The sequence below is a fragment of the Panthera tigris genome, chromosome B2 (assembly GCF_018350195.1).
Source record: "Panthera tigris isolate Pti1 chromosome B2, P.tigris_Pti1_mat1.1, whole genome shotgun sequence".
Classification (NCBI taxonomy): domain Eukaryota; kingdom Metazoa; phylum Chordata; class Mammalia; order Carnivora; family Felidae; genus Panthera; species Panthera tigris.
In genome coordinates this window covers 99,966,281-99,986,632 of record NC_056664.1, presented here as the reverse complement: position 1 = coordinate 99,986,632, position 20,352 = coordinate 99,966,281, and the positions used below count along the sequence as shown (strand labels likewise).

Sequence of the window (20,352 nt, the reverse complement as noted above, 5' to 3'; positions counted from 1 at the left end):
CAAACTTAGTAAACAGCTTAGTGGGTTTGGAAAGGCAGGAAATATATATATATGTTATTTATAAATAACCAATTTCCTATAAGAGATACAGAGATCCACTAATTTTTATCAACATTTTAATTTTAGGAATGGAACCTGTGTAGAAAATGGAAATCCTAAGAGAAAAGCAAGATGCATGGGAAACCAAGAGGGAGGCTTAGTGGAGAGTGCATTCGGGAAATGTGTGTCCAGATTAAAGATGAGACCTGGCAGAAACCAAGGGCGTGTAGGCTGGTTAATCACAGGACATTTTTTTTTTTCCCTGCCTGGGCTGATGATCAACATGTCAGGTCAGCCTTTGTCAAAAAGAATTATGACAGAGCTGTTGCCCAGGCTCATTCCAAGTATGTATCATTGTTACTCACCCAGTGAGTTGGGGTTGTATTGAACCAGAACTGGGACAGAGTATGAAGCCACGCTTGGGTCATTGTCACCCGGAGTCTGTAAGGCAGCTGCACAGGAGCTCTGCATGAGCCCTTGGGACAGGCCAGTTCTGCCTAGTGCTGGCACAAATAAATGGCTGCTGCTCAGGGCCGCTGACTGACGACGTGCTGGTAGATGGGCAGAGCTTCCACCCTCTGACTATGATAAGCCTGTAGTGTGAGCAGAGCCGTCAGGGCTAAAATATAAGCCGTCTTCTGACACTAGCGTAAAGAATTGGTTAATATTACGTATTCCGTGCAAAGCCACAGTGTAAGTGCTGCTTCTGCCAAAAGTCATTCCTGTTTGGCTTGATGGAGTAAACTGCCATTAGCAGGCCCCTGCTCATCTTCTACCCACCTGCATCTCCACCCCAGTCCCTTCTTCAGGCTCCTCTTGTAGACATCAGCGGTCATCAGTCCATTGTTGCGTATTAGCTGTTACACGCCCTGTTCAGTGGGGTGCCTTGCAGGTGTCTGTCTCTGTTGCTGTCTGTCCTTATCGTGTTTAGGCAGCCATCTACCCAGCTACACATCCCCCATTCCTACCAGCCTCAAAAGATCTTGGGCTTCTTTTCATGACAGGGCTCTCTGAAAATGTAACTTACATAGTCCCACAGTAAATCACCTCGGCAGCAATTCGGTTCTAGATCTTTATTCTTACGTGCAACAAAAGCTACAGTGTTGTCACAGTTGGGGATGATTTATGAGGTATGAATTAGGCATAGACAGGTAGCTAGAATGGATGGAGTTGTTTGCCCAGCTGAAGAAGTCACATCTTACTCAGATGCCTCCATCCACCTGCGTGCAGTCTCTTCCCACTCTTGGCTTCACTGTCTGGCACCCCACACTTCTCCTCTCCCTTCCCCATTTCATTATGTGTCTATCAAGACCTAGTTCCACTCCTACTTAATACCGAGTATCAGCTAGATAACGTGCAAGTACTTTAGCCTATTAGCGCATAGTTAAGATTATGTCTTCATCTCAGCCAGGCATGGGTTAAAATCCAGCTCAACCTAGCTGTGGGGCTTTAGTCAAGTAACTCGACCTCCCTATACTCCTTTCCCCCATCTGTAAAATATAATAATACCCAGTTCATAAGGCTGTTGTTGATGGATCAAAGATCATTTGCTTATCGTGCATAGCACAGTTCAGGCACTATGGTGAGTGCTCAGGAGAGTGGACACACAGTTATTTATGATGTGGCTTCCTTTCCAGCCACCTTCCCAGTGCTTATATCCATTCCATTGAACTACAAGCTCCTTTTGAGCAGGAACCTGGCCCCTTCACTCTTAGAGCTTTGCGACATGCACATGTTTCAGTGCTCTCTAAGCATGGGAACAAATCCAATAAACCACATGGAACCATGCTGTATCGCACCTCTATGCTCTCATGTGCTGTCCCATCCCATCCTCATCTGGACCAGTTATCTCACGGTTGCTGGCCTGGATGAATTCAGGGTCCTCTGTGCTCCCTCCCCACCCCAAATGCAGATTTGACTGTCTCCCTCCTAAGTATATAGAAGCTCCTCACGGGCAGGGCTTGTTTACTTGACTCCATATTCACAACCCTTTGCACAGTGCCTGTCACATAGAGAGGAAATAAGCAAAATATGTTTACTGAATAAAGACTGGAGGTAGGGCTGACTGTAAATAAAAAGAAAGACAAGAATGCGAGGAAAATGAAATCATTGAAAACTGGGGATTTGTTACTATGGTGATTTCTGATTAACTTTTACTTGAGAAGGGTGGGAGACTCTTCTTTGTTCTTATTATTGGTTTGTTGTTGTTGTTGTTTTGTAACTTCCTCATCTCAGGCAATTCAGGAGAACAGCTATACCTAGCAATCCAAGGGAAGACTCAGAATTGGAGCCTCCCTGTGAGGAGGGGGAAGTGGGTCAAAAGCAGGTCTCAAATACCAGAGCTGGTTGTGCCATACCATAAGTTGTTCTTCACCGTAGCAGCAAAGGGAAGTGGAGGGCTGAGTTGGGTCTTCTGAGAACCATAGTATGAAAGAACACTTCAAGCCATAGCGCAGACAATGAAATCAAAGCTGTAGGGTGTAGTAATGCCTAGGTCCTATCCCGTCGTTAAAGCTTTCATAATCTGCCATGGTGCAGGCTCTGGTAGTAGCAGGGGGGATATCTGAGCGTTCATAGCCAAACCTGACCACTTGGTCAGATCACTCAGTGAGTCCTCATGATAACATTCATCTAGGGCTGTGGAGAGTGGAGAGTCGGGCTGTGCATGTGCGTAGACTCAGTTCTGCTCGAATGTGTACAGGAGGGCCCTGGGCTCCTTTAGGAGTGTCAGGCTTGGTATGAATCCTGAGAGCTCCTTGTTGAGGCCTTTCGTTCAAGCGGGAAGGAAGCTGAGCTCCACGGCATCAGGTGATAAGTTGTGCACCACGTGGCTACTCACAGCCTTCTCCCAGGCCGTGCCACTGCCCCCAGACCTTCTCTAACCCAGGAGCCCCGCTACTCCAGGACGGAAATGGCCTGGAGACTTAGGAGCCAGTCCTAAGCTGGATCACTGTAAAGAAAAGGACACTTAGGGGCGCCTGGGTCCCTCAGTCGGTTAGCCATCTGACTCTTGGTATTGGCTCAGGCCACGATCTTATGGTTTGTGGGTTCGGACCCCACATGGGGCTCCGTGCTCACACCACAGAGCCTGCTTGGGATCCTCTCTCTCCATCTCTCTCTGTCCCTCCCCCGCTTGCTCTCTTTCTCTTTCGCAGAAAATAAACTTTAAAAAAAAAAAACAAACACGTAAAGAGCACTTGCAGCCCTAGTGTGAACAATAATATAACGGTAGGACACAGCAATGCCCAGCTCCTATCACACTGTTAAATCTCTCAATCTTTGTTCTTTTCAAACAGAATAAAGAAAATGGCTAGGAGCAGGCATGCTTCTCAAGAGGAAGCATGGGGTAGTAGGAAGAGGATGTGATTGCCTTAGAAACGGATCCAGGTCCCACTGACTGGGTAACCCCGGGCAAGTTAACTTAAATTCTGCGCGCCTAAGATTCCTTAACTGTGAAATACCCTTTCAGGGTTGTTCTGAGGATTAAACGAAATACCATCTTTGAAGTGCCAAGCACAAAATAAGTTCTCAATAAATGGTAGCTATTGTTACAATTTGTTACTGTCGTTATACTACTAAGCTATCTTAATACAAGTTTAACTGTCAGTATCCAAGGAGGTCAGAAGCTCTTATTGGTTCTAGAGGCCATGGGGGGAAAAACCAAACAAGTGACCAGCAGAGCCGTCCTTCACCTCTGTGTTAAATTTACTTTCTCCTTGTGTTAGAGTACACGCTACCTGTTGTAACAAAAAGACCCCACTCACTCCTCCCTCCAAAAAACCAGTGGCTCACACAAGGTACACATTCATGCCTCTCCCGTGTTGGGTCAGAGATCAACACTCTAGGAAGAGTGAGCAGCTGTGCCCCACAAGACCATCTAGGGCCCAGGGTCCTCTGTCCTACAGTTCTGCCACTCCCTGTTGGGTTACCATCCTCCGTGTGGTTGAAGCCCATTCAGCAGCACGCCGTCCACTTTCCAACCCACAGGAAGTAGGAAGGAGAATGGAGAGCAGCCCACTCTCTTTTAAAGGCACGGGGGTTGAATATATCACATCCATTCTCAACCAGTTGGCCAGAATGAAAAATGGCCAAACCTAGCTGCAAGGGAGTCTGAAAGTGGCGTCTTCAGGTGCATAGCCATAGGCCCTGCCCGGGAGGAAGGGGGTGGATCCGGTGGCACAGTTAGCAGTCCGCCACACCCTTCACATGCCTCATCCTCCCACTACTCACTCTCAGTGATGTGGGTTTGGGCCTCGAGGTTGCAAGGCTGTGTCCCTTGCCCTTCAGGCCAAGGACAGCCCTATCTGATACCAGAATCTGCCAGGGGACAGTCAACTGCTGTGCTGTCTTCTCTAAGGAGAAAACCTCAAGTCCAATTACTGTGCAAGGCAACACGCTAAAAAATCATACTCTGCCTCATTCACATGTCAAGTGAAAACTCACTAGTGTTTACAAAATGTGTGCTGGTATATAAACCACATCTTTGCGTTTCAGATTTGTTGACAGGATTTCTGTCTGGTGCCAAGTAGGTCGTCAACACGTGGTCTAGTAACACGTGTTCCTCCCACACAGAGTGGCCACAGTTTGTCATTCCAGATGCCATTTTTACATGCTGCTGGGGAAGGCATCACTGATGGCCTTCAGTGAGTTCCACGCTCTCTTCCTCTTGCTTACGATATCTCCCTCCTTAATGTCCTTGCGTCTCTGCTGGCCCTCAGCTTGCATTCACAAGTGCAGAGCTCTTGTGCGGGCCTCTCTGACGCAGCCACCGCCTAGGCAGCCGACCTGGGCTCACCAGGGCTGAGGAAAGTGAGCTGAAGGGAAGGCGGAGACACTCGTCACTCCCTTTCGGGGGAGGAAGTGGTAGGGGGAGGCTGGCTAGAGGCAGCCGGCCTCTGTGTTCCCTTTGTTCCCATTATCACTGTCACTGTTGTTCCTTGTCCCAGTAAAGGCCACGGAGTTAGGGGCATGTTTTCTGAAGGCCTACTCTTATCAGCATTCACACCAAAACAGCTGCTGAGAAGCTTTGAAATTCTAAACCACTGCAAGGGATGCAAAAGTTATGGCTGCCAGTGTTACCGATTCCTCCTCGCAACTTGAGAAAGTGCCAACATAAAGATCCAGGGGAGGGGCGGACGGGGTTTCATGTCAGTCTTCAAAGAAAAGACATCTGCCTCAGTGCCAAAAACACAATGCAAATGGCTTTACAACCAAATTCTCAGGGCAGTAGATTTTGATGGGCTCTGACTTCATAACCAGAGAAGTTCTCAGTGGAAAGGAGGTCTTGTGGGGACAGGAACACAAACAGGAGCTTGAGGGCAAAAAGAAGAAAGGCAAAATTTCCTTATTCAAAGTCTATTCTGTTTCTTTAAAGGAATGGATAGATCTTCTGGACTGGAACTGGTGAATTCAAGGGAAAGAGAATTCACTGTTTTCTGAAGGGATGAGGCCACATTTGCAGAATCATCTGGCAGGGAACCTCCACAGAGACTAGAAAGATTGGCAGAGAGGGTTTTTGTTTGGACTTGGAGAGCAAACCTCCTCAGCTTTCATTCTCCACATCGGTGGGCAGGGGGCATGGATGACGCCTGTTCACACAGCTGCTTTGTGCTAATGTGCTTTCTTGTGGCTCTGCCAGGTGACACCCTGACCCTCGGGCCCTGGGCCAGTTCAGCCCAGAAAGCCACTCTCTGCCACTGTGGCCCAGATGTGACACTGACTCTCCCGTTACTTTTTGCCAGTTCACGACAGGAAGCCCACATTTTTATTTTTGTGTTCCTCTAGTTGTTTTAAGATAACAGGGCCAAGGGGAGTGGAAAGATGCTTGACCAAATACCGACATCAGAAAGAAGCATCTTTGTTGTGCCTTCTATGTTCCTGAAAAATTTTAGGTCGCATAAACCAGTGTTGGTTACTATTCTATGCCCTGCTTGGATTGTGCCAAATTCTAGGGACGGGGAATTCTAGTCAGAGTCGGAAGTCAGATCATCAAAATGGCCAGGCTGAATGTTCCAACAGAAAAGGGTAAGGGCAATGAGAAGAAAAGTGAGAGGGAAGTACAGAATTTTTCTGCCTGGTAACCTTGAGTAAGTCCCCTTGTCTCCACCAACAGCAAGCATCCAAAGAACAAAAATGCTTTGCCTCATTCTCCTCACCCCCTTAGCACCGTGCCAGTGTGTGGTCTTCAGGCCCTTGCCCACAGAGAGGTCTTGCAGGGGCCTTAATCACCAGAGCTGGTGGGTTGTGTTCCAAGGTTGACTTGCTCAGAGCGCTGTCATTCCGACTTTACTGGATTTCCCCAGGTACCTATGAGCTTGGAGCCTGAAGGTTCTCAAGAAGCCACTGATCCAGCCACCCCACTTCTGGTTCTTTTATCCCAGATTCTGCCACTTGCCATCTACGTGGTCCTCTGAGTTGATTGTAGGTTATGGCTTTGCTTAATCTGTGCCCTTAATGAGATTTCTGTGGCTGCCCATCAGTGTGCCTTCACTGCCCACTTCCCAGCCCCGACGTTATGAAAACCTACTCAGAAATCTCTGTCTTTTGGGTGACTTCCATCTTTTAAACCTCCCAGGAGGAGAGGTTACTTCTTAACAGATTTTAGAATCAGCCACTCTCTCTCCCTCTCTTAATTCTTCAGCTCACAAAGCGTACCTCCTCAATGTGTGGTTGTTGTCAACTTACATACAAATTAAATCAGTGATTGATAAGGTTAAAGGGATCTTTCCTATTTGAAAAAAGTGATGTATTCTCGTAGAATGGTGCTTTCTCAGTACAGAAAAATCTGAGAACAAAAAAAAGAAAAGAAAAACAGAAGAGAGAACAGTCCCCTGCACACCACAAGCAAGCATCTTCGTCTTTCCTTCCAATTTCTTAGGCATTTGTCATATAGTCACAATCATGTGATCTTTCTTAATATAATACAAGCATTTTTCCGTATTACTAATAATTTTCTGTAAATGTAAGTTTTCATTTCTGTTTTACTTTACATTATGGCATGCCGTACAATTTACTTAGCCATTACCTTCTTGTTCAAGTTTTCTAACTTTTCAAATTATAAATACGTCATAGGACCTCTTCTCGTGTCATTTGTCAAAAAGCATCTGTTTAGCACAGACTCACAAGGAGCAGGCCCATTTTTTTTTTTTAATTTTTTTTTTCAACGTTTTTTATTTATTTTTGGGACAGAGAGAGACAGAGCATGAACGGGGGAGGGGCAGAGAGAGAGGAGACACAGAATCGGAAACAGGCTCCAGGCTCCGAGCCATCAGCCCAGAGCCTGACGTGGGGCTCGAACTCACGGACCGCGAGATCGTGACCTGGCTGAAGTCGGACGCTTAACCAACTACGCCACCCAGGCGCCCCGGAGCAGGCCCATTTTTAAGGTTTCTGTAACAGTATTGTTGGATTGGTTTATGAAAAGGTTAAACACTAGCTTCTGGTCTTCAATCCGCAGTATATGAGAGCAGGCATTCCAGGGGACCTTCATCACTACTGGGCAGACTTCCTTTTGAAATTTTTGTTAATTGAGAGGTGAAAGTATCTCGTTAATCTACCCTGTGCTGCTTTCATTACTCCTGAAGGGAACATTTTCTGTAAGTTTCACAAGCTCTTCTTCCTTTCTTTGAATTGCCAATTAACATGCTTTCCCATTTACCTAATCTTAGGGTCTTTCTTATCTATATAAATTCCTTACATATTAAAATATTAACCCAAGAGAATTGAAAGCATGTGTCCACACAGAAGCTTGTGCATGAATGTTCGTAACAGCGTTATTCATATAGCCAAGAAGTGGAAACAGTCCAAACGTCCATCAGACCACGATTGGTAAACAACCAGTGGAACATCAGCACAGCAGAATAGTTTCAAGCCATAAAAAGGAGTGAAGTAACCGATTCATGCTACAAAGTGAATGGACCCTGAAAACGTTACGCCAGGTGAAAGAAGCCAGTCACAAAAGGCCACATATTATATGATTGCATTCCTATGGCAGATCCAAATAGGCAAATCCATAGAGAACTAAAATCATTGGTTGCCAAGGGTGAGGCTGAGAAGGAAATGAGGAATAACTGTTTAGTGAGTACAGGTTTCTTTGGAGGGGTAATGAGAATATTCTAGGAGTAGACAGTGGCAATGGTTTTCTTTGTAAATATATTTAAAAAAAATTTTTTTATTAATTACGTTTCTTTATTTTTTTTGAGAGAGAGAGACAAAGCATGAGTGGGGGTGGGGCAGAGAGAGAGAGGGAGACACAGAATTCGAAGCAGGCTCTGGGCTCTGAGCCGTCAGCCCAGAGCCCGACGCAGGGCTCGAACCCACAAACTGTGAGATCATGACCTGAGCCGAAGTCGGACGCTCAACCGACTGAGCCACCCAGGCGCCCCGATAAATATATTAAAAACCACTGAGCTGTACGCTTTAAGAGGGTGAATTTTATGGTATGTGAATGATATATCAATAAAAATAAGATAAAATGTTAATAGTAACCACAAAGGAACTTTTTTTTTCCCCTCCCAAAAAGGGTGGGAGAAGGTCTGAAAAACTTGACAATCTGTGTTCTAATTCTTTCTGAACCCTCTGGCATAGACAGTTACAACATATCCTTATTTTTTTTATCACCATTGCACCCTTGTCTTAGCCCTGAGATCTAAAGTGAAGTGACTGTAAGAAGAAAATGTTCTTTCCTCCTTCTGGAGCCTTTCCACAGTTTGGTGTTAAAACCTCATTTGGCCATTTGGGTTTGGGAACGGCTCCAGCTTTTCGTTGACTGCAGTGTTAAATCTCACCATTGGGGTCTAATGCTTCCATTTCTTTTTTATTTAAGTGTTTTTGAATCTCTGGGCGCGGGGGGATGGAAGGTTTTACAGAAAAGAAAAGAGAACATGCCGAAGGGGTGTGAGCCACTGCTTCTCGTCTCGGGGGTCATTCGGACCAGACAGGCCGTAGGGGCGGTGGGGGAGGGGGCAGCCAGAAAATATTCTAGGTGCCAGGAAGGCGGTGTTTTTCCTAAAGTAATGTGATACTTGTGATAATGCACAAATGATCATCCAACACCACCTCTTCTCATTTCCAAAGCAAAGCTTCGATCTGATTTTTAGATGGGCTCCTTCCTTCCTCCCACCGTTGCATGTTGCCCCATCTACCCTGTGTATGTTCCTGAGTTCACCTCAGTTTTCTCACCTCAAAGATGTGACATATTATTGCTCATGTTTGGTGGGGGAGGCTCTCCTTCACGGCACCACCAAGAGCAGAAATCTGTTATGTTGTGCTTGGAGGAGGCGTTGCATGTGCTCTGGTTATGCAGTAAATATGCGCCAGAAAGTTCTGCCTGTAAAGCAAATCATGTTTTGAATGCGGTAGGAAAGCTCACTTATAGCAAGGAAACCGGCGTTCGCTCACTCCTCCATGGTGTATATAAACACTCGCCACATCTAGGAAGTAATCAGGAAACTAAGGGGAGCTTCAGCGCATTAGCTCAAACGTTCATTAAGAACCACCCCTCCAACACACACACACACACACACACACACACACACACACACACACACACACACACCACCTAAAGGAAGCTGGTGACTCACCAGGCCTGGCATGGTCCCGGCACCCTCACAGAGTCCACAGTATTGAGGCAGCATGTGAATGTGGGGAATGTGGCCCAGTCTCTGATGTCAGGGCCCCCGTTAGTCACACACATGAAGCTAGGTTCTGTAGAACCAGGGGGCCATCCCCACAGGCCTCTCCCTCTTCCCCTCCTTTTACCTCACACCCAAACCCTGGCATGGACCGGCCAGGAGTCCATGGGGCAGAAAGCAACTCTGGTCTACAGGCTCCATGTGCCAGCCATGGGATCAGTCTGTCTAGCTTCAGATCCCGTCTCCACCCCTAACCGAGCTGCGGGCAAAGTCTCATAACCCTCCGTTCCTCCGTTGTAAAGTGAGGGGAAATAATACCTCCGTCTTAGGATTGTCATGAGAATTTAGTGAGATGGCATGTTCTAGTACATAGCATAGTACCTGGCTGGCAGGGAGCCCTCAGTTGATATTGGTCATCACTACCAAGATTGGAGCCTTCATCTCAGTGGTGCCCATGCCACCAAAATATATACTAGCTTTCTCTTACTGTGTAACTATTACCACAAACGTCGCAGCTTAAACAGCCGCCATTTATTAACTCACAGTTCTGAGAGTGTGGGTATGGTGTGGCTGACCTCTCTGCTCCCAAAGCTGTGTTGGCCAACAGTATTCTGGAGTCTTGACTAGGGAAGAATCTATCTTCAGGTCGTTGTAGTTTTAAGACTGAGGTTCCCATTTCTTTGCTTTCTGCCAAGTGGGGACTGTTCTCAGCTCCTAAAGGCCACTCGTGTTTCTGGCCACATAGCCCCCCTCTATCTGCAAAGCCAGCATTGGAGAACATCCCTTCCCTGGAATGCCTCTTACACTTTGTATCTACTTCTCCAGAGAGAGCCCAGTCCTTTTCAAGGGCTCACTTGATGAGGTCAAATCCACATGGGATAATTACTCTTTGTTAAAGCATGGTTATGCCAAATAAAATAGACCAATCTTTAGACTTTCAAGGGAGTTGTTTTCTCTATGGAGAATGTAGCAAGATACCTCAGGTTGATTCTTGTGGGTGTTTCCAATTTGAAAAGGATCAAGAACCCCCTGTCATGAATCTTCTATCCAGAAGTCATTTCCAGTGCTTTCTGCCACATCTTCTCCTTTTGCCTCATGTTATTATGGTTGACCAGAAAAGGATGGTTGCTCATTAAACTATAGTTGTTGCTGTGTTCCCAGAGAAGTGTATGAGACTGTGCAGTTGATCTGCAATGCAGCTTTGAGTTCTTTTTCAGCTGTCCCCATCTCCATCGCTTGTTTGGTTTCTAGGTGCCCTTCCTTGTTCCTTCGCTTGTGTTATGATTTTCACCCAGGCAAAGTGGAGACCAGCTATAGGGATGGTGAGGGATACCACCAGGAGACATGCCGCATGAAAGTACAGGCCAGTGTGGCTCCACCTGTCACTCTTCAAAGTCAGGGCAATCAACAGCAAGGATGGACTTCTGCCTCAGGGCTCTCACTTCTCCACATCCACCTGGGTTGGTTTCTGGGGCAAAAATGCTCGCATTGCTGAAATTAAAATGATTGGTTGTTATTTTCACCTCTCTTCCTCCTGCCATCTCTCCTCTGCCTTCAAGTTTATGTGTCTCAAGAGAAGGTAATTTGTGGGGCGCCTGGGTGGCTCAGTTGGTTACGCATCTGACTTCAGCTCAGGTCATGATCTCATGGTCCATGAGTTCAAGCCCTGCATCAGGCTGTGTGCTGACAGCTGAGAACCTGGTGCCTGCTTTGGATTCTCTGTCTCTCTGCCTGCCTCTCTCTGCCTGTCTGTCTGTCTGTCTCTCTCTCTCTCTCTCTCAAAAATAAATAAACATTTAAAATTTTTTTTAAAAAAGAGAAGGTAATTTGCTTTTGCAGACAACTGCCAGTAGCCTATTCCCCTTTTTGGTACGTAGCTCTCGTACACACCAGAAATCTTCTCAGAAGTCCTGAGTATACAGGTGTTGCTTTATTGGTTGGCATACAAGGAAATGTGAGCTTATCTGTGTTTAACGTGCATTTAGCAAACCAGACTATGGTCTGTGGCATCAGTGAAGGGAATAGATGTTCAACCGGACTCATTCTGGATCAAAGCAGCCTATGCCCAGAGTAGTGGATAGATTCCATCTTTTATGGCAGCTTCAGTCAATCACCCAAGGGCTATATGGAGAAGGATTCTGAGGCCACACGTGGCATAGCACCAGAAAGTGCTGTGATCAGTTGACAATGTCTGCCAGACTCACACAAACAGGGTGTGACGATCCTTGGATTCTCTCTTCGACAACTCTTTCCTGAGTTGCGTAATGCCGTTGGCGCATACAAGATCCACAGGACTCAGGAAATTTTATGTAAATCGGGTTTTACTTGCATAATAGAAACAGAGCCCTTTAGTTTTGCCAAAGGATTGAAGAATGGCAGGAGTTAGGGGGGCGCAGGGAGCAGGCAGCTTCACGGCTACAATCCAGACACCTCGACCACAGTCATAGGATCTTATTGGTCAGAGTTCTTGTCAGTCAGTTTCTCTAGGTATAGCAACATGCAGAGAATGATGGTCATGAGTTCGTAGTATATGATTTACTCATCAGAGTAACTCCAGGGCCCCACTTTTGGGATGGCAGTATTCAGCGTTTCCCAGTGTCCCACAGATCTAGGGCAAGTCTGTTAGTACACTATATGTTCATAATGGACCTACGGCCTTGGCTGTTGGCCATAAATGCCACACCACAGAACTGTATATGTGGAGAGGATGTTTTTATTTTAACTCGAATGCTCAGAGGTTTGCCTTGTGGCAAGGAGCCTGAAGTCATGTTGAGTACGGCTCATGGAGCACCTTCTGACTCTTCCATCAGGAGATGGTTGGTCTGACTGCCCCAAGTGGGAGGAAGAAAACCGCAAGTTCTTACAAAAATATTTTCATTGCAATTAACTTTTAATGTCTTGAGCCTGCATTTACTGATTTACTTTGGTTTCTTCATGTCTGTCAGCGAAAGGAAGAGAGTAAGCAAGATCCGTGCAGAAACATTTCCTAGTCAAAATTGCACATACATGAAGTGGTAACAGAGCTGCCCCTTCTACAAAAAAGAATCGTTTTCTTCCAAATGATTTTTGACTGAGTGTTGCTTTTTAGCATTCTAACCATTTAACAAATATTATTGAGCTCCTACAGCATGCCAGGCACTGTTCTGGACCCTGGGGATGTAATAACAAAACCAAACCGAAGAGTATCCCTGCCTGCAAGGAGCTTACTGTTTGTTTCCTTTCATTATTTCATAGAGTTATATGGACGGCATTAGTTGTTTATTACAGTGGTAATACCTTTTCTTAGCGGATTTTGAAAGATTGGTTTTTTCCTTAGTCCTGTTTTCAGTGGGGTTCCGATGTAACATTTTGTTTTGTTGGAGTTGGAAGAGTAGTTTGTAATGGGAGTTCTCATTGGTTCTAGCTTCTTTTCTCTATCCCATGAGTAAGCTTCTAGAGAAGAATCAGCATTTCGTGTCAGTTTTTTAAGTGGCTTCCTTCTACTTAGAGTGCCTATCATTCTGGATTGCATGCCGATCACACACATGTAAGGGAAACAGCTGTTATGCTGTTTCAAAGATATAGATATAAGTTCTTTCTCCTTCATAAGGCAGGATTTCTTGACCTTGATGCTGTTAACATCTGGGGCCAGTTAATTCTTTGTTATTGGAGGCTGTCCTGTTCATTGTAGAATGTTTATCAGCAGCATTCTTGGCCTCTACCGACTGGGTACCAGTAGTACCTCTTATCCCTGAGTTGTAACAACCGAAAATGTCTGTGGACATTGCCTAATATGTCCCTTGGAGAGTAAAGGGGGTGGGGTGAGGGGAGTGAAGTCACCCCCAGCTGAGAACCACTGGCGTAAATGATGTGCTTCTGTGATTCAGGTCTTACATCTTCTAATTATAGTAGATCTTTGAAATCCCTGAAAAAGGCGCCTGGAACAAGAACTGTCTTCTGTCTGACCTTTGAACTTTCTGCCATGAAAGAGTTAATATAAAGCGAGCAAGATATTTATCAATCTTATGAAGCAATAGCAACAACAAACGATGAAATTCCTTCCATAAATCATGCCTCGGACAGCATTTGCATTTCCTATTGGAAATTTGTTAACATTGCATTCATCTACCATAAGTTAGCATGTTGGACACAGTACACTGTAAGTTCATCTCAAATGATTTACGTGTAAATGTGTTCCAGATTTGGTGATCTCAGCTCAAGCAGTAGGCGGCTCATTTCCAGACGTTTCCATTCTCAGGAACTGACATTGAATTCAACTGAATTCATTGAATTCAGTAGGTATTTATTGAAATGTGTAATGTGAGAGGACATTAGAGCAGTCTGATGCTGCTTTCATAACCCTGTTCCCCAGAAAAGCAGTGTTGAGAACAGTGCCCCCCTCCACCTCCCACGCCCCTCCCAAGAGTCTATATCTGATGTGGCACTCCCCACTTTGGATTGCAAGATACTAAGAAAAACTGGCTCTTTCATTCTCCTCCACTACTTCAAGTCCCTTCCATTCCTGTACCAGCTTTGCCCTCCCCAGTGAACACGTGTAATTATACATGATGCCAACGTGTTTCTTATTTGAGCCTTTGGTTTCATATGGGCCACTTTTCAGAGTTGTGGCAGGGCCATCCATTGCATGTTCTACTTACCCCCATCAACTTGACAGGGTATTATAGTCCAAAGTAGGACCATTCAACCAACTTAACCTTGTATTTCTGAATCCTCCTTACTTGTCACACATGCCAATAGATTCAGAACTGCAGGGTCAAGTGCTAGTGTAGGCCACTGAGAGAAGGGTTGGTCTTGATGCAGAGAGAAAGGGTGAAAGAGAAACATACTGGACTGGAGAATCTTCACTCATTTGATTGCTGTTTATTGAAGACCTACCACGTGTCAGGCACTGCATTATAGCTATGACAAAAATGGACAGGGCCCTGCTTTGGTGGAACCCACAGTCCACTGGGTAATGAGACAGGTGGACAGACCATGTTCCAATATGGCGCAAGAGATGCCATGATGGGGGAAATCAGGATGCCGTGGAAGCACTTAGGAAGAGCATCACCCCAGATGTGGAGGGTGGGTACGGGGGTCAGAGAAGGCTTTGCAGAGGAAGCGGTCTCACCTGGAACATGAAGGACGTGTTGCACATCAGGAAAGAATGTTCAAGGCCATGTTCCAAGGCCTGAAGGAGAGCAGAAGAAATGGAACCTTTAAGGAACTGAGAAGTTTGGCATGTTTAGATAGTAGGGCATGAGACAGGGAGAGTAAGAAGTAAAAAGGAAACAAATCAAGTCGCTTCTCAGGATTCTGACTTGAGCAAGTCAGTCACTGGTGGTGTGTGTCTGAGATGAGCACAGGAGAAGTAGATTTGGAGGAGTGTGGGATAATAGCAACTTGAGTTTTTAATCTACCACTAACTCTCAAACATGGGATTGATTTTTTTTAATATTTGAAAGATGTCAAAAGCTAATGGAAATTGGAAAAGTTAATTAGCAGCTGTAAATGATTTTGTTACTGTAGGCTATGATGACATCCTGCAAATATACTCGGACCTCTTAGTTACTGCCAATTTTCTTTTTCATCCGGCAACTATTTCCTAATTTTGATACATATCACTCTTCCTGCTTAAAATTTACCATGTGTGTGTCTCAAGAATGGGTACCCGTGAGGGAAGAGGTATGATGAGCTATTGTAGGAGCTGTGTTCTGGCTCTCCCAGCACTCCTCCCCGTTCTTCCTTAGATTTTTTTTGGGGGCCATGATATAGGTTTTCATTCTAATATCGCACAAGCCCACTTTATAGAGTGTACATTATTCTTTTAGGTGACTAAAGAAAAGCATAAGAAGTAGTATTAGATTATCTTTAGGCAGGTATGTAGTGTTACAGAATTTTAAGGGGTGTAGACCTCATTTGAGGGAGTTGCTGCCTCGTGACCATACTCTGGGTGGATCCCATCACCCAGAGCACATGGGGAACAAATGTGGTTGTCAGGGGCACCGAGATTGCTTCTAATCATAAAGTCTAGCCGCTGCTTTTCTTCTTGTCCCTTACAGGCCTGAAGCATCCAGGGATGAGCCTTATAAATGATTCCTCTTTAATGCAACCACCCAGCAACTAAGGAGCATCCAAGTTCACATGCCTCCTTTTTGTTTCCGGCAGGAATTTAGATAATGGGCTGTGTGCAATGTAAGGATAAAGAAGCAACAAAACTGACGGAGGAGAGGGATGGCAGCCTGAACCAGAGCTCCGGGTACCGCTATGGCACAGACCCCACTCCTCAGCACTACCCCAGCTTCGGCGTGACCTCCATCCCCAACTACAACAACTTCCATGCAGCCGGGGGCCAAGGACTCACTGTCTTTGGGGGTGTGAACTCTTCATCTCACACTGGGACCTTGCGTACCAGGGGAGGAACGGGTAAGAATCGAGCTGTTCTTAATTCTTTTGACAATTGAACATCTGTGTTCCCGTCAGCTCCCTTTGACTAAGGACTTAGCGTTAAGTTTTTCATCAGACTCCACCCACCTGCTGCCAGATGAGGGGCTGGAAAACAGGAAAAAAAAAACGAAAACAAAAAACACACAAAGAACATAAGGCTTGATGGACAAATGAAAATGCTGGCCACAGTGGTGTGAGGTGACCCCCAAGGTGCTGCTCTGTGCAGATCCTGCATGGGTTAGGAGGTACAGCTTCCACTGAGGTACTGTCTGCCAACCAGTGGTCTCAAGCTTGGCTGGCTGACTCGGAATGACGAGCAGCTTTTCAAAATACTGAGTCCCAGCCAAGATCTTTTGAATCAGAAGCTCCAGGACTAGATCTGAGTGTGTATTTTGAGTTCTCCAGATATCAATGCACTCCTTCCTCCCAAAGCCCAGTTAGGAGCCACTTTGCATGGGTAGAACCTTCTCCCTCATCTTCCTGATCGTCAGCCTGCCTGTCACCTCCCAGCTAGTGGGAACATTTGGCAGCATTAGTTTTTGGCCATTCATCTTCGTTAATTCTTTCTGACCTTCCCACCACCTTCCATATGACTGAGTTTACCAACCCTCAATTGTATCATGTATCTTGGGGCGCCAAATCTTGGGGCTCCTGGGTGGCTCAGTCAGTTGAGCATCCAACTCTTGATTTTGGCTCAGGTCATGATCCCAGGGTTGTGGGATCGAGCCCTGCATCAGGCTCTGTGCTTGAAATTCTCTCTCTGTCTCTCTGTCTCTGCCCCCTCCCCTGCTTGCGTGCTCTCTCTCTCTCTCTCTCAAACTAAAAAAAAAAAATTTTTTAAATAAAATTTTATGTATCCTTAAGAGATCCTTTTCATTTTTTTTTTTTTTAAGTTTCCTTCTCTTTCCCACCACAAGACTCTGTTTTACTGCCATGTACATTTGCTGACTTAGCTAATACTTTGTAAAATGTCTGGCATACGTTCTCAGACATATGTTTTGCAAAATATTTGTAAGTTATCTCATGCATCCTTAGCCTTCCAAATCTTCTCCCAGCATGTGAATCATGGTAACTAGATATTAGACATTATTCTAAAATTGTTCTGTTTATTGCAAAAGTTTAAGGAGATATACATCAACCATTATGCTTTTGGCTTATTTGGGAAGCGATGTCTTACATAAGGACCCACTGTGCCTTTTTACCTGGGGAGTTGGCACTACTGAGGCATTAGCAGGGATTTTTTTTTTTTTCCTCTGCATGCAACAAGGCAGTGTAGTTATATCCAGGGGACCTGACCCAGAGCCTTGGGCATTATATCATTGTGTTGTAAGGGATCCAGCTTTCTTTTAAGGTAGGCTTTGCATGAGTGAATCAATGTTAGCACACTCACCCATCCTTCCTACCTTCCCGGAAGGTACCTGGAAAGAAGGGAGGAAGGAAAGAGGCATTCTATGGAAGTCTGTCTCTGAGGATGCAGGAGCAAAAAAAAAAGGGGGCGGGGGCCAAAAATGCACCAACACACACTTCCTGTACCTTCTGAGTTCTTTGCCAACCAGACTGAATTCTTCTGACGCAGACATTGACCTTGTTCATTCATGAATGCTGGGTACGAATCTGTGTGCCTGCAGGTATCATTCATAAAGTCACTGGAGGGGATACTTGGCATTAAACATGGGAGTCTATACTATTGTCAGGGACAATATATATAACAGACCACCTTATAAAATTTCAAAGTTCAAACATGGCACTCCCAAATGTTGGTAGATTTTTCTGCCTTGTATTATTATTTTTTTTTTTAGTTTATTTATTTATTTTGAGAGAGGGGAGGAGCAGAAGGAGGGAGGGACAGAATCCCAAGCAGGCTCCGCACTATCGGTCAGGAGCCCAACGTGGGGCTCTGGGGCTCGAACTCATGAACCATGAGATCATGACCTGAGCCAAAATCAAGAGTCGGACACTCAACCTAACTGAGCCACCCAGCTTCCCACCACCACACCCCACCACCTTGTATTATTTGGCTTTCTTACATGTGCAGGTCTGTCTCTCCACCACTGCTTTTAGTGCTTTAATGTCTGTGTGCCCCGTGACCTCCTTTGACTCTCCGCTCCACCCTTAGAAGATGAAAGTCCCAGTGAGAATTTGCAGGCTGATGCAGGGAGAGAGAGGGAGAATGGAAGTATCCATCCTCATGTGCCTTGTCTTCTACACAATGGAGCTTGGGTTTGTTTTCAAATTATGTAACAAAAGGAATCTGTTAGCGGAGTGTTCAGTGAGAACAGGCATGACCTACAGGCTTCCACTTCTTTGTTTTAAGCCAGTCGTCTCTTCCAACCTTTCAAAGAAATCTAAAGTTGCCAAACGAGCCCTTCGGCTATGCATGGTCAGACCTTCTGAATACCAGTTCTCCTGGGAAACCCCACTTGGGATGAGGTGGAAAGACAAGCCCCCACCTCCTTCTCTGGTTTTTGAGTGGTCCCACAGGCACATCTGTTCCCTTGGAACTACGGACACAGCAAAATGGCAGCTTGGTGAAGAATGGAATCCATGTTGTGCATTCTTTAGACCATATCAGGTACTTTGAAGTGTGTGGACAGCAAAGTAAGAGACCAAAGAACAGAGAAATGGGATGTATTAGTTAACGATTGCTGCATATTACCACAAACTTAGCAGCTTTAAAACAATACATATTTACGGTCTCACAATTCCTGTGGGTCAGAAATCCAGGAATGACTTAACTGGGTCCTCTATTTCAGAATCTCTCACCAGCTGCGATCAAGGTGTGTTGGCTGGGCTTTAGTCATCTCACAGTCCAACTAAGAAAGATCTGCTGCCAAGCTCATGTGGTGTTGGCAGGACTCAGTTCCTCGTTGGCTGTTGGCCAGAGGCCACCCTCAGTTCTTTGTCGTGTGTGCCTCTCCGACATGGCAGCTTGCTTCATCAAAGTGCTCAAGCCAAAATGGCAGTTCAGAGAGTGGCTAGAAGACAGAAGTCACAATCTTTGGAAGCCTAATCACCGGTGGGACGTCCCATCACCTTTGCCATGTTCTCTCGGTTAGAAGCAAGTCACTAGGTTCTTCCGCACTCAAGGCAGGGGGATGACACAAGGCCATGAATACCAGGAGGTGGGAATCACTGAGGATGCTATCTTAGAATTCTGCTTACTATGTGAAGGAGGTCCTAGGCCAAATGGGATGCTGGCCATTTCTTACTATTGATAGCAGACTTCTGCAAAGCAGAAAAGGTCTCTGTGGGGAGTCCACCAGATGAGAAGACCTAGGGCGGGCATGAGGAAGGGTAAGTATTATAGGTCAATGCAAGGATAGGCAAATTTGTGATAGGAGAGAGGGAGTCCCCAGAGCAATAGCAGATACCAAGAGCAAGAAGACATCCTCTAACTGGGGTGAACATTTCTGGAGAGGGTCTTCTCAATCCCAGGCTGAGGAAGGAGTTTCCTATCTCATTCTATATTACTGTTACACCATGGGAAAAGAGTGATCTGTTCCTGGGCTCCTGAGAGGAGGAGAATTTGTGTCAGATAAAAGGTGTCTGGAACTACTGCAGACCTCTGCAAATGTGAACCATACCACCCCTGCTGCCCCTTCGCCGTGGACATGACATTAATGTGTGTCTTTTCCCGAGGACTCATTCAGAGGCGCATAGAGAAAAGTGCACCTTCAACTCTAGGTTTTAGTCGGATCGAGCAATGCTTCCCCTACAAAGACCAAGGCATACATTCAGCCCGCAACTCTGGTTTCACACATGAATTACATCACCGCATCCTGTTATCAGTGCCGATTAGATGTAGGTTTTGAGAATGAGACTTCAGTGAAGATTTAATTTCTTGGAATTACTTTCCCCTTGTGTAATAATCTCTCCCCTTTTGATTTCGTGTTGTCAGGAGTGACCCTGTTTGTAGCCCTTTATGACTATGAAGCACGGACGGAAGATGACCTGAGTTTTCACAAAGGAGAAAAATTCCAAATATTGAACAGCTCGTAAGTTTGGAGAGGGAAGGGGAAATATGCGTGTCTTTCAGTTGGGAAGGAATACTTGTGTTACCAGTCTGTGCCTTTTCAGTACCCGAAATGCTAAAAGAGCACTTGCTAAATTCATTGATTTGTGGCAATGTAACTTAAGAAACGAAGGGTAGACAAACCAGGACAGTATTTTATGGCTCTGGGGTCCAAGGAGCTTTTTGGAGGATACCGTAGTAGCAGAGTTGGTGTTTGGGGTTTCAAGGTTGGCCAAGATCCAG

General features: G+C 45.6%; 1 protein-coding gene across 14 annotated transcripts in view; it reads left to right on the top strand.

The window, feature by feature from the left end:
• FYN (FYN proto-oncogene, Src family tyrosine kinase) overlaps positions 1 to 20,352 on the top strand; it is a 214,454-nt gene that overhangs the window by 140,634 nt on the left and 53,468 nt on the right. For all 14 annotated transcript variants that reach the window (XM_042987006.1, XM_042987010.1, XM_042987016.1 and 11 more), the window contains 2 exons: positions 15,819 to 16,076; positions 19,996 to 20,092. In XM_042987006.1, the coding sequence (XP_042842940.1) occupies positions 15,830 to 16,076; positions 19,996 to 20,092 (344 nt within the window). In that variant the 5' untranslated portion in view covers positions 15,819 to 15,829. The remainder of the gene's footprint in view (positions 1 to 15,818; positions 16,077 to 19,995; positions 20,093 to 20,352) is intronic.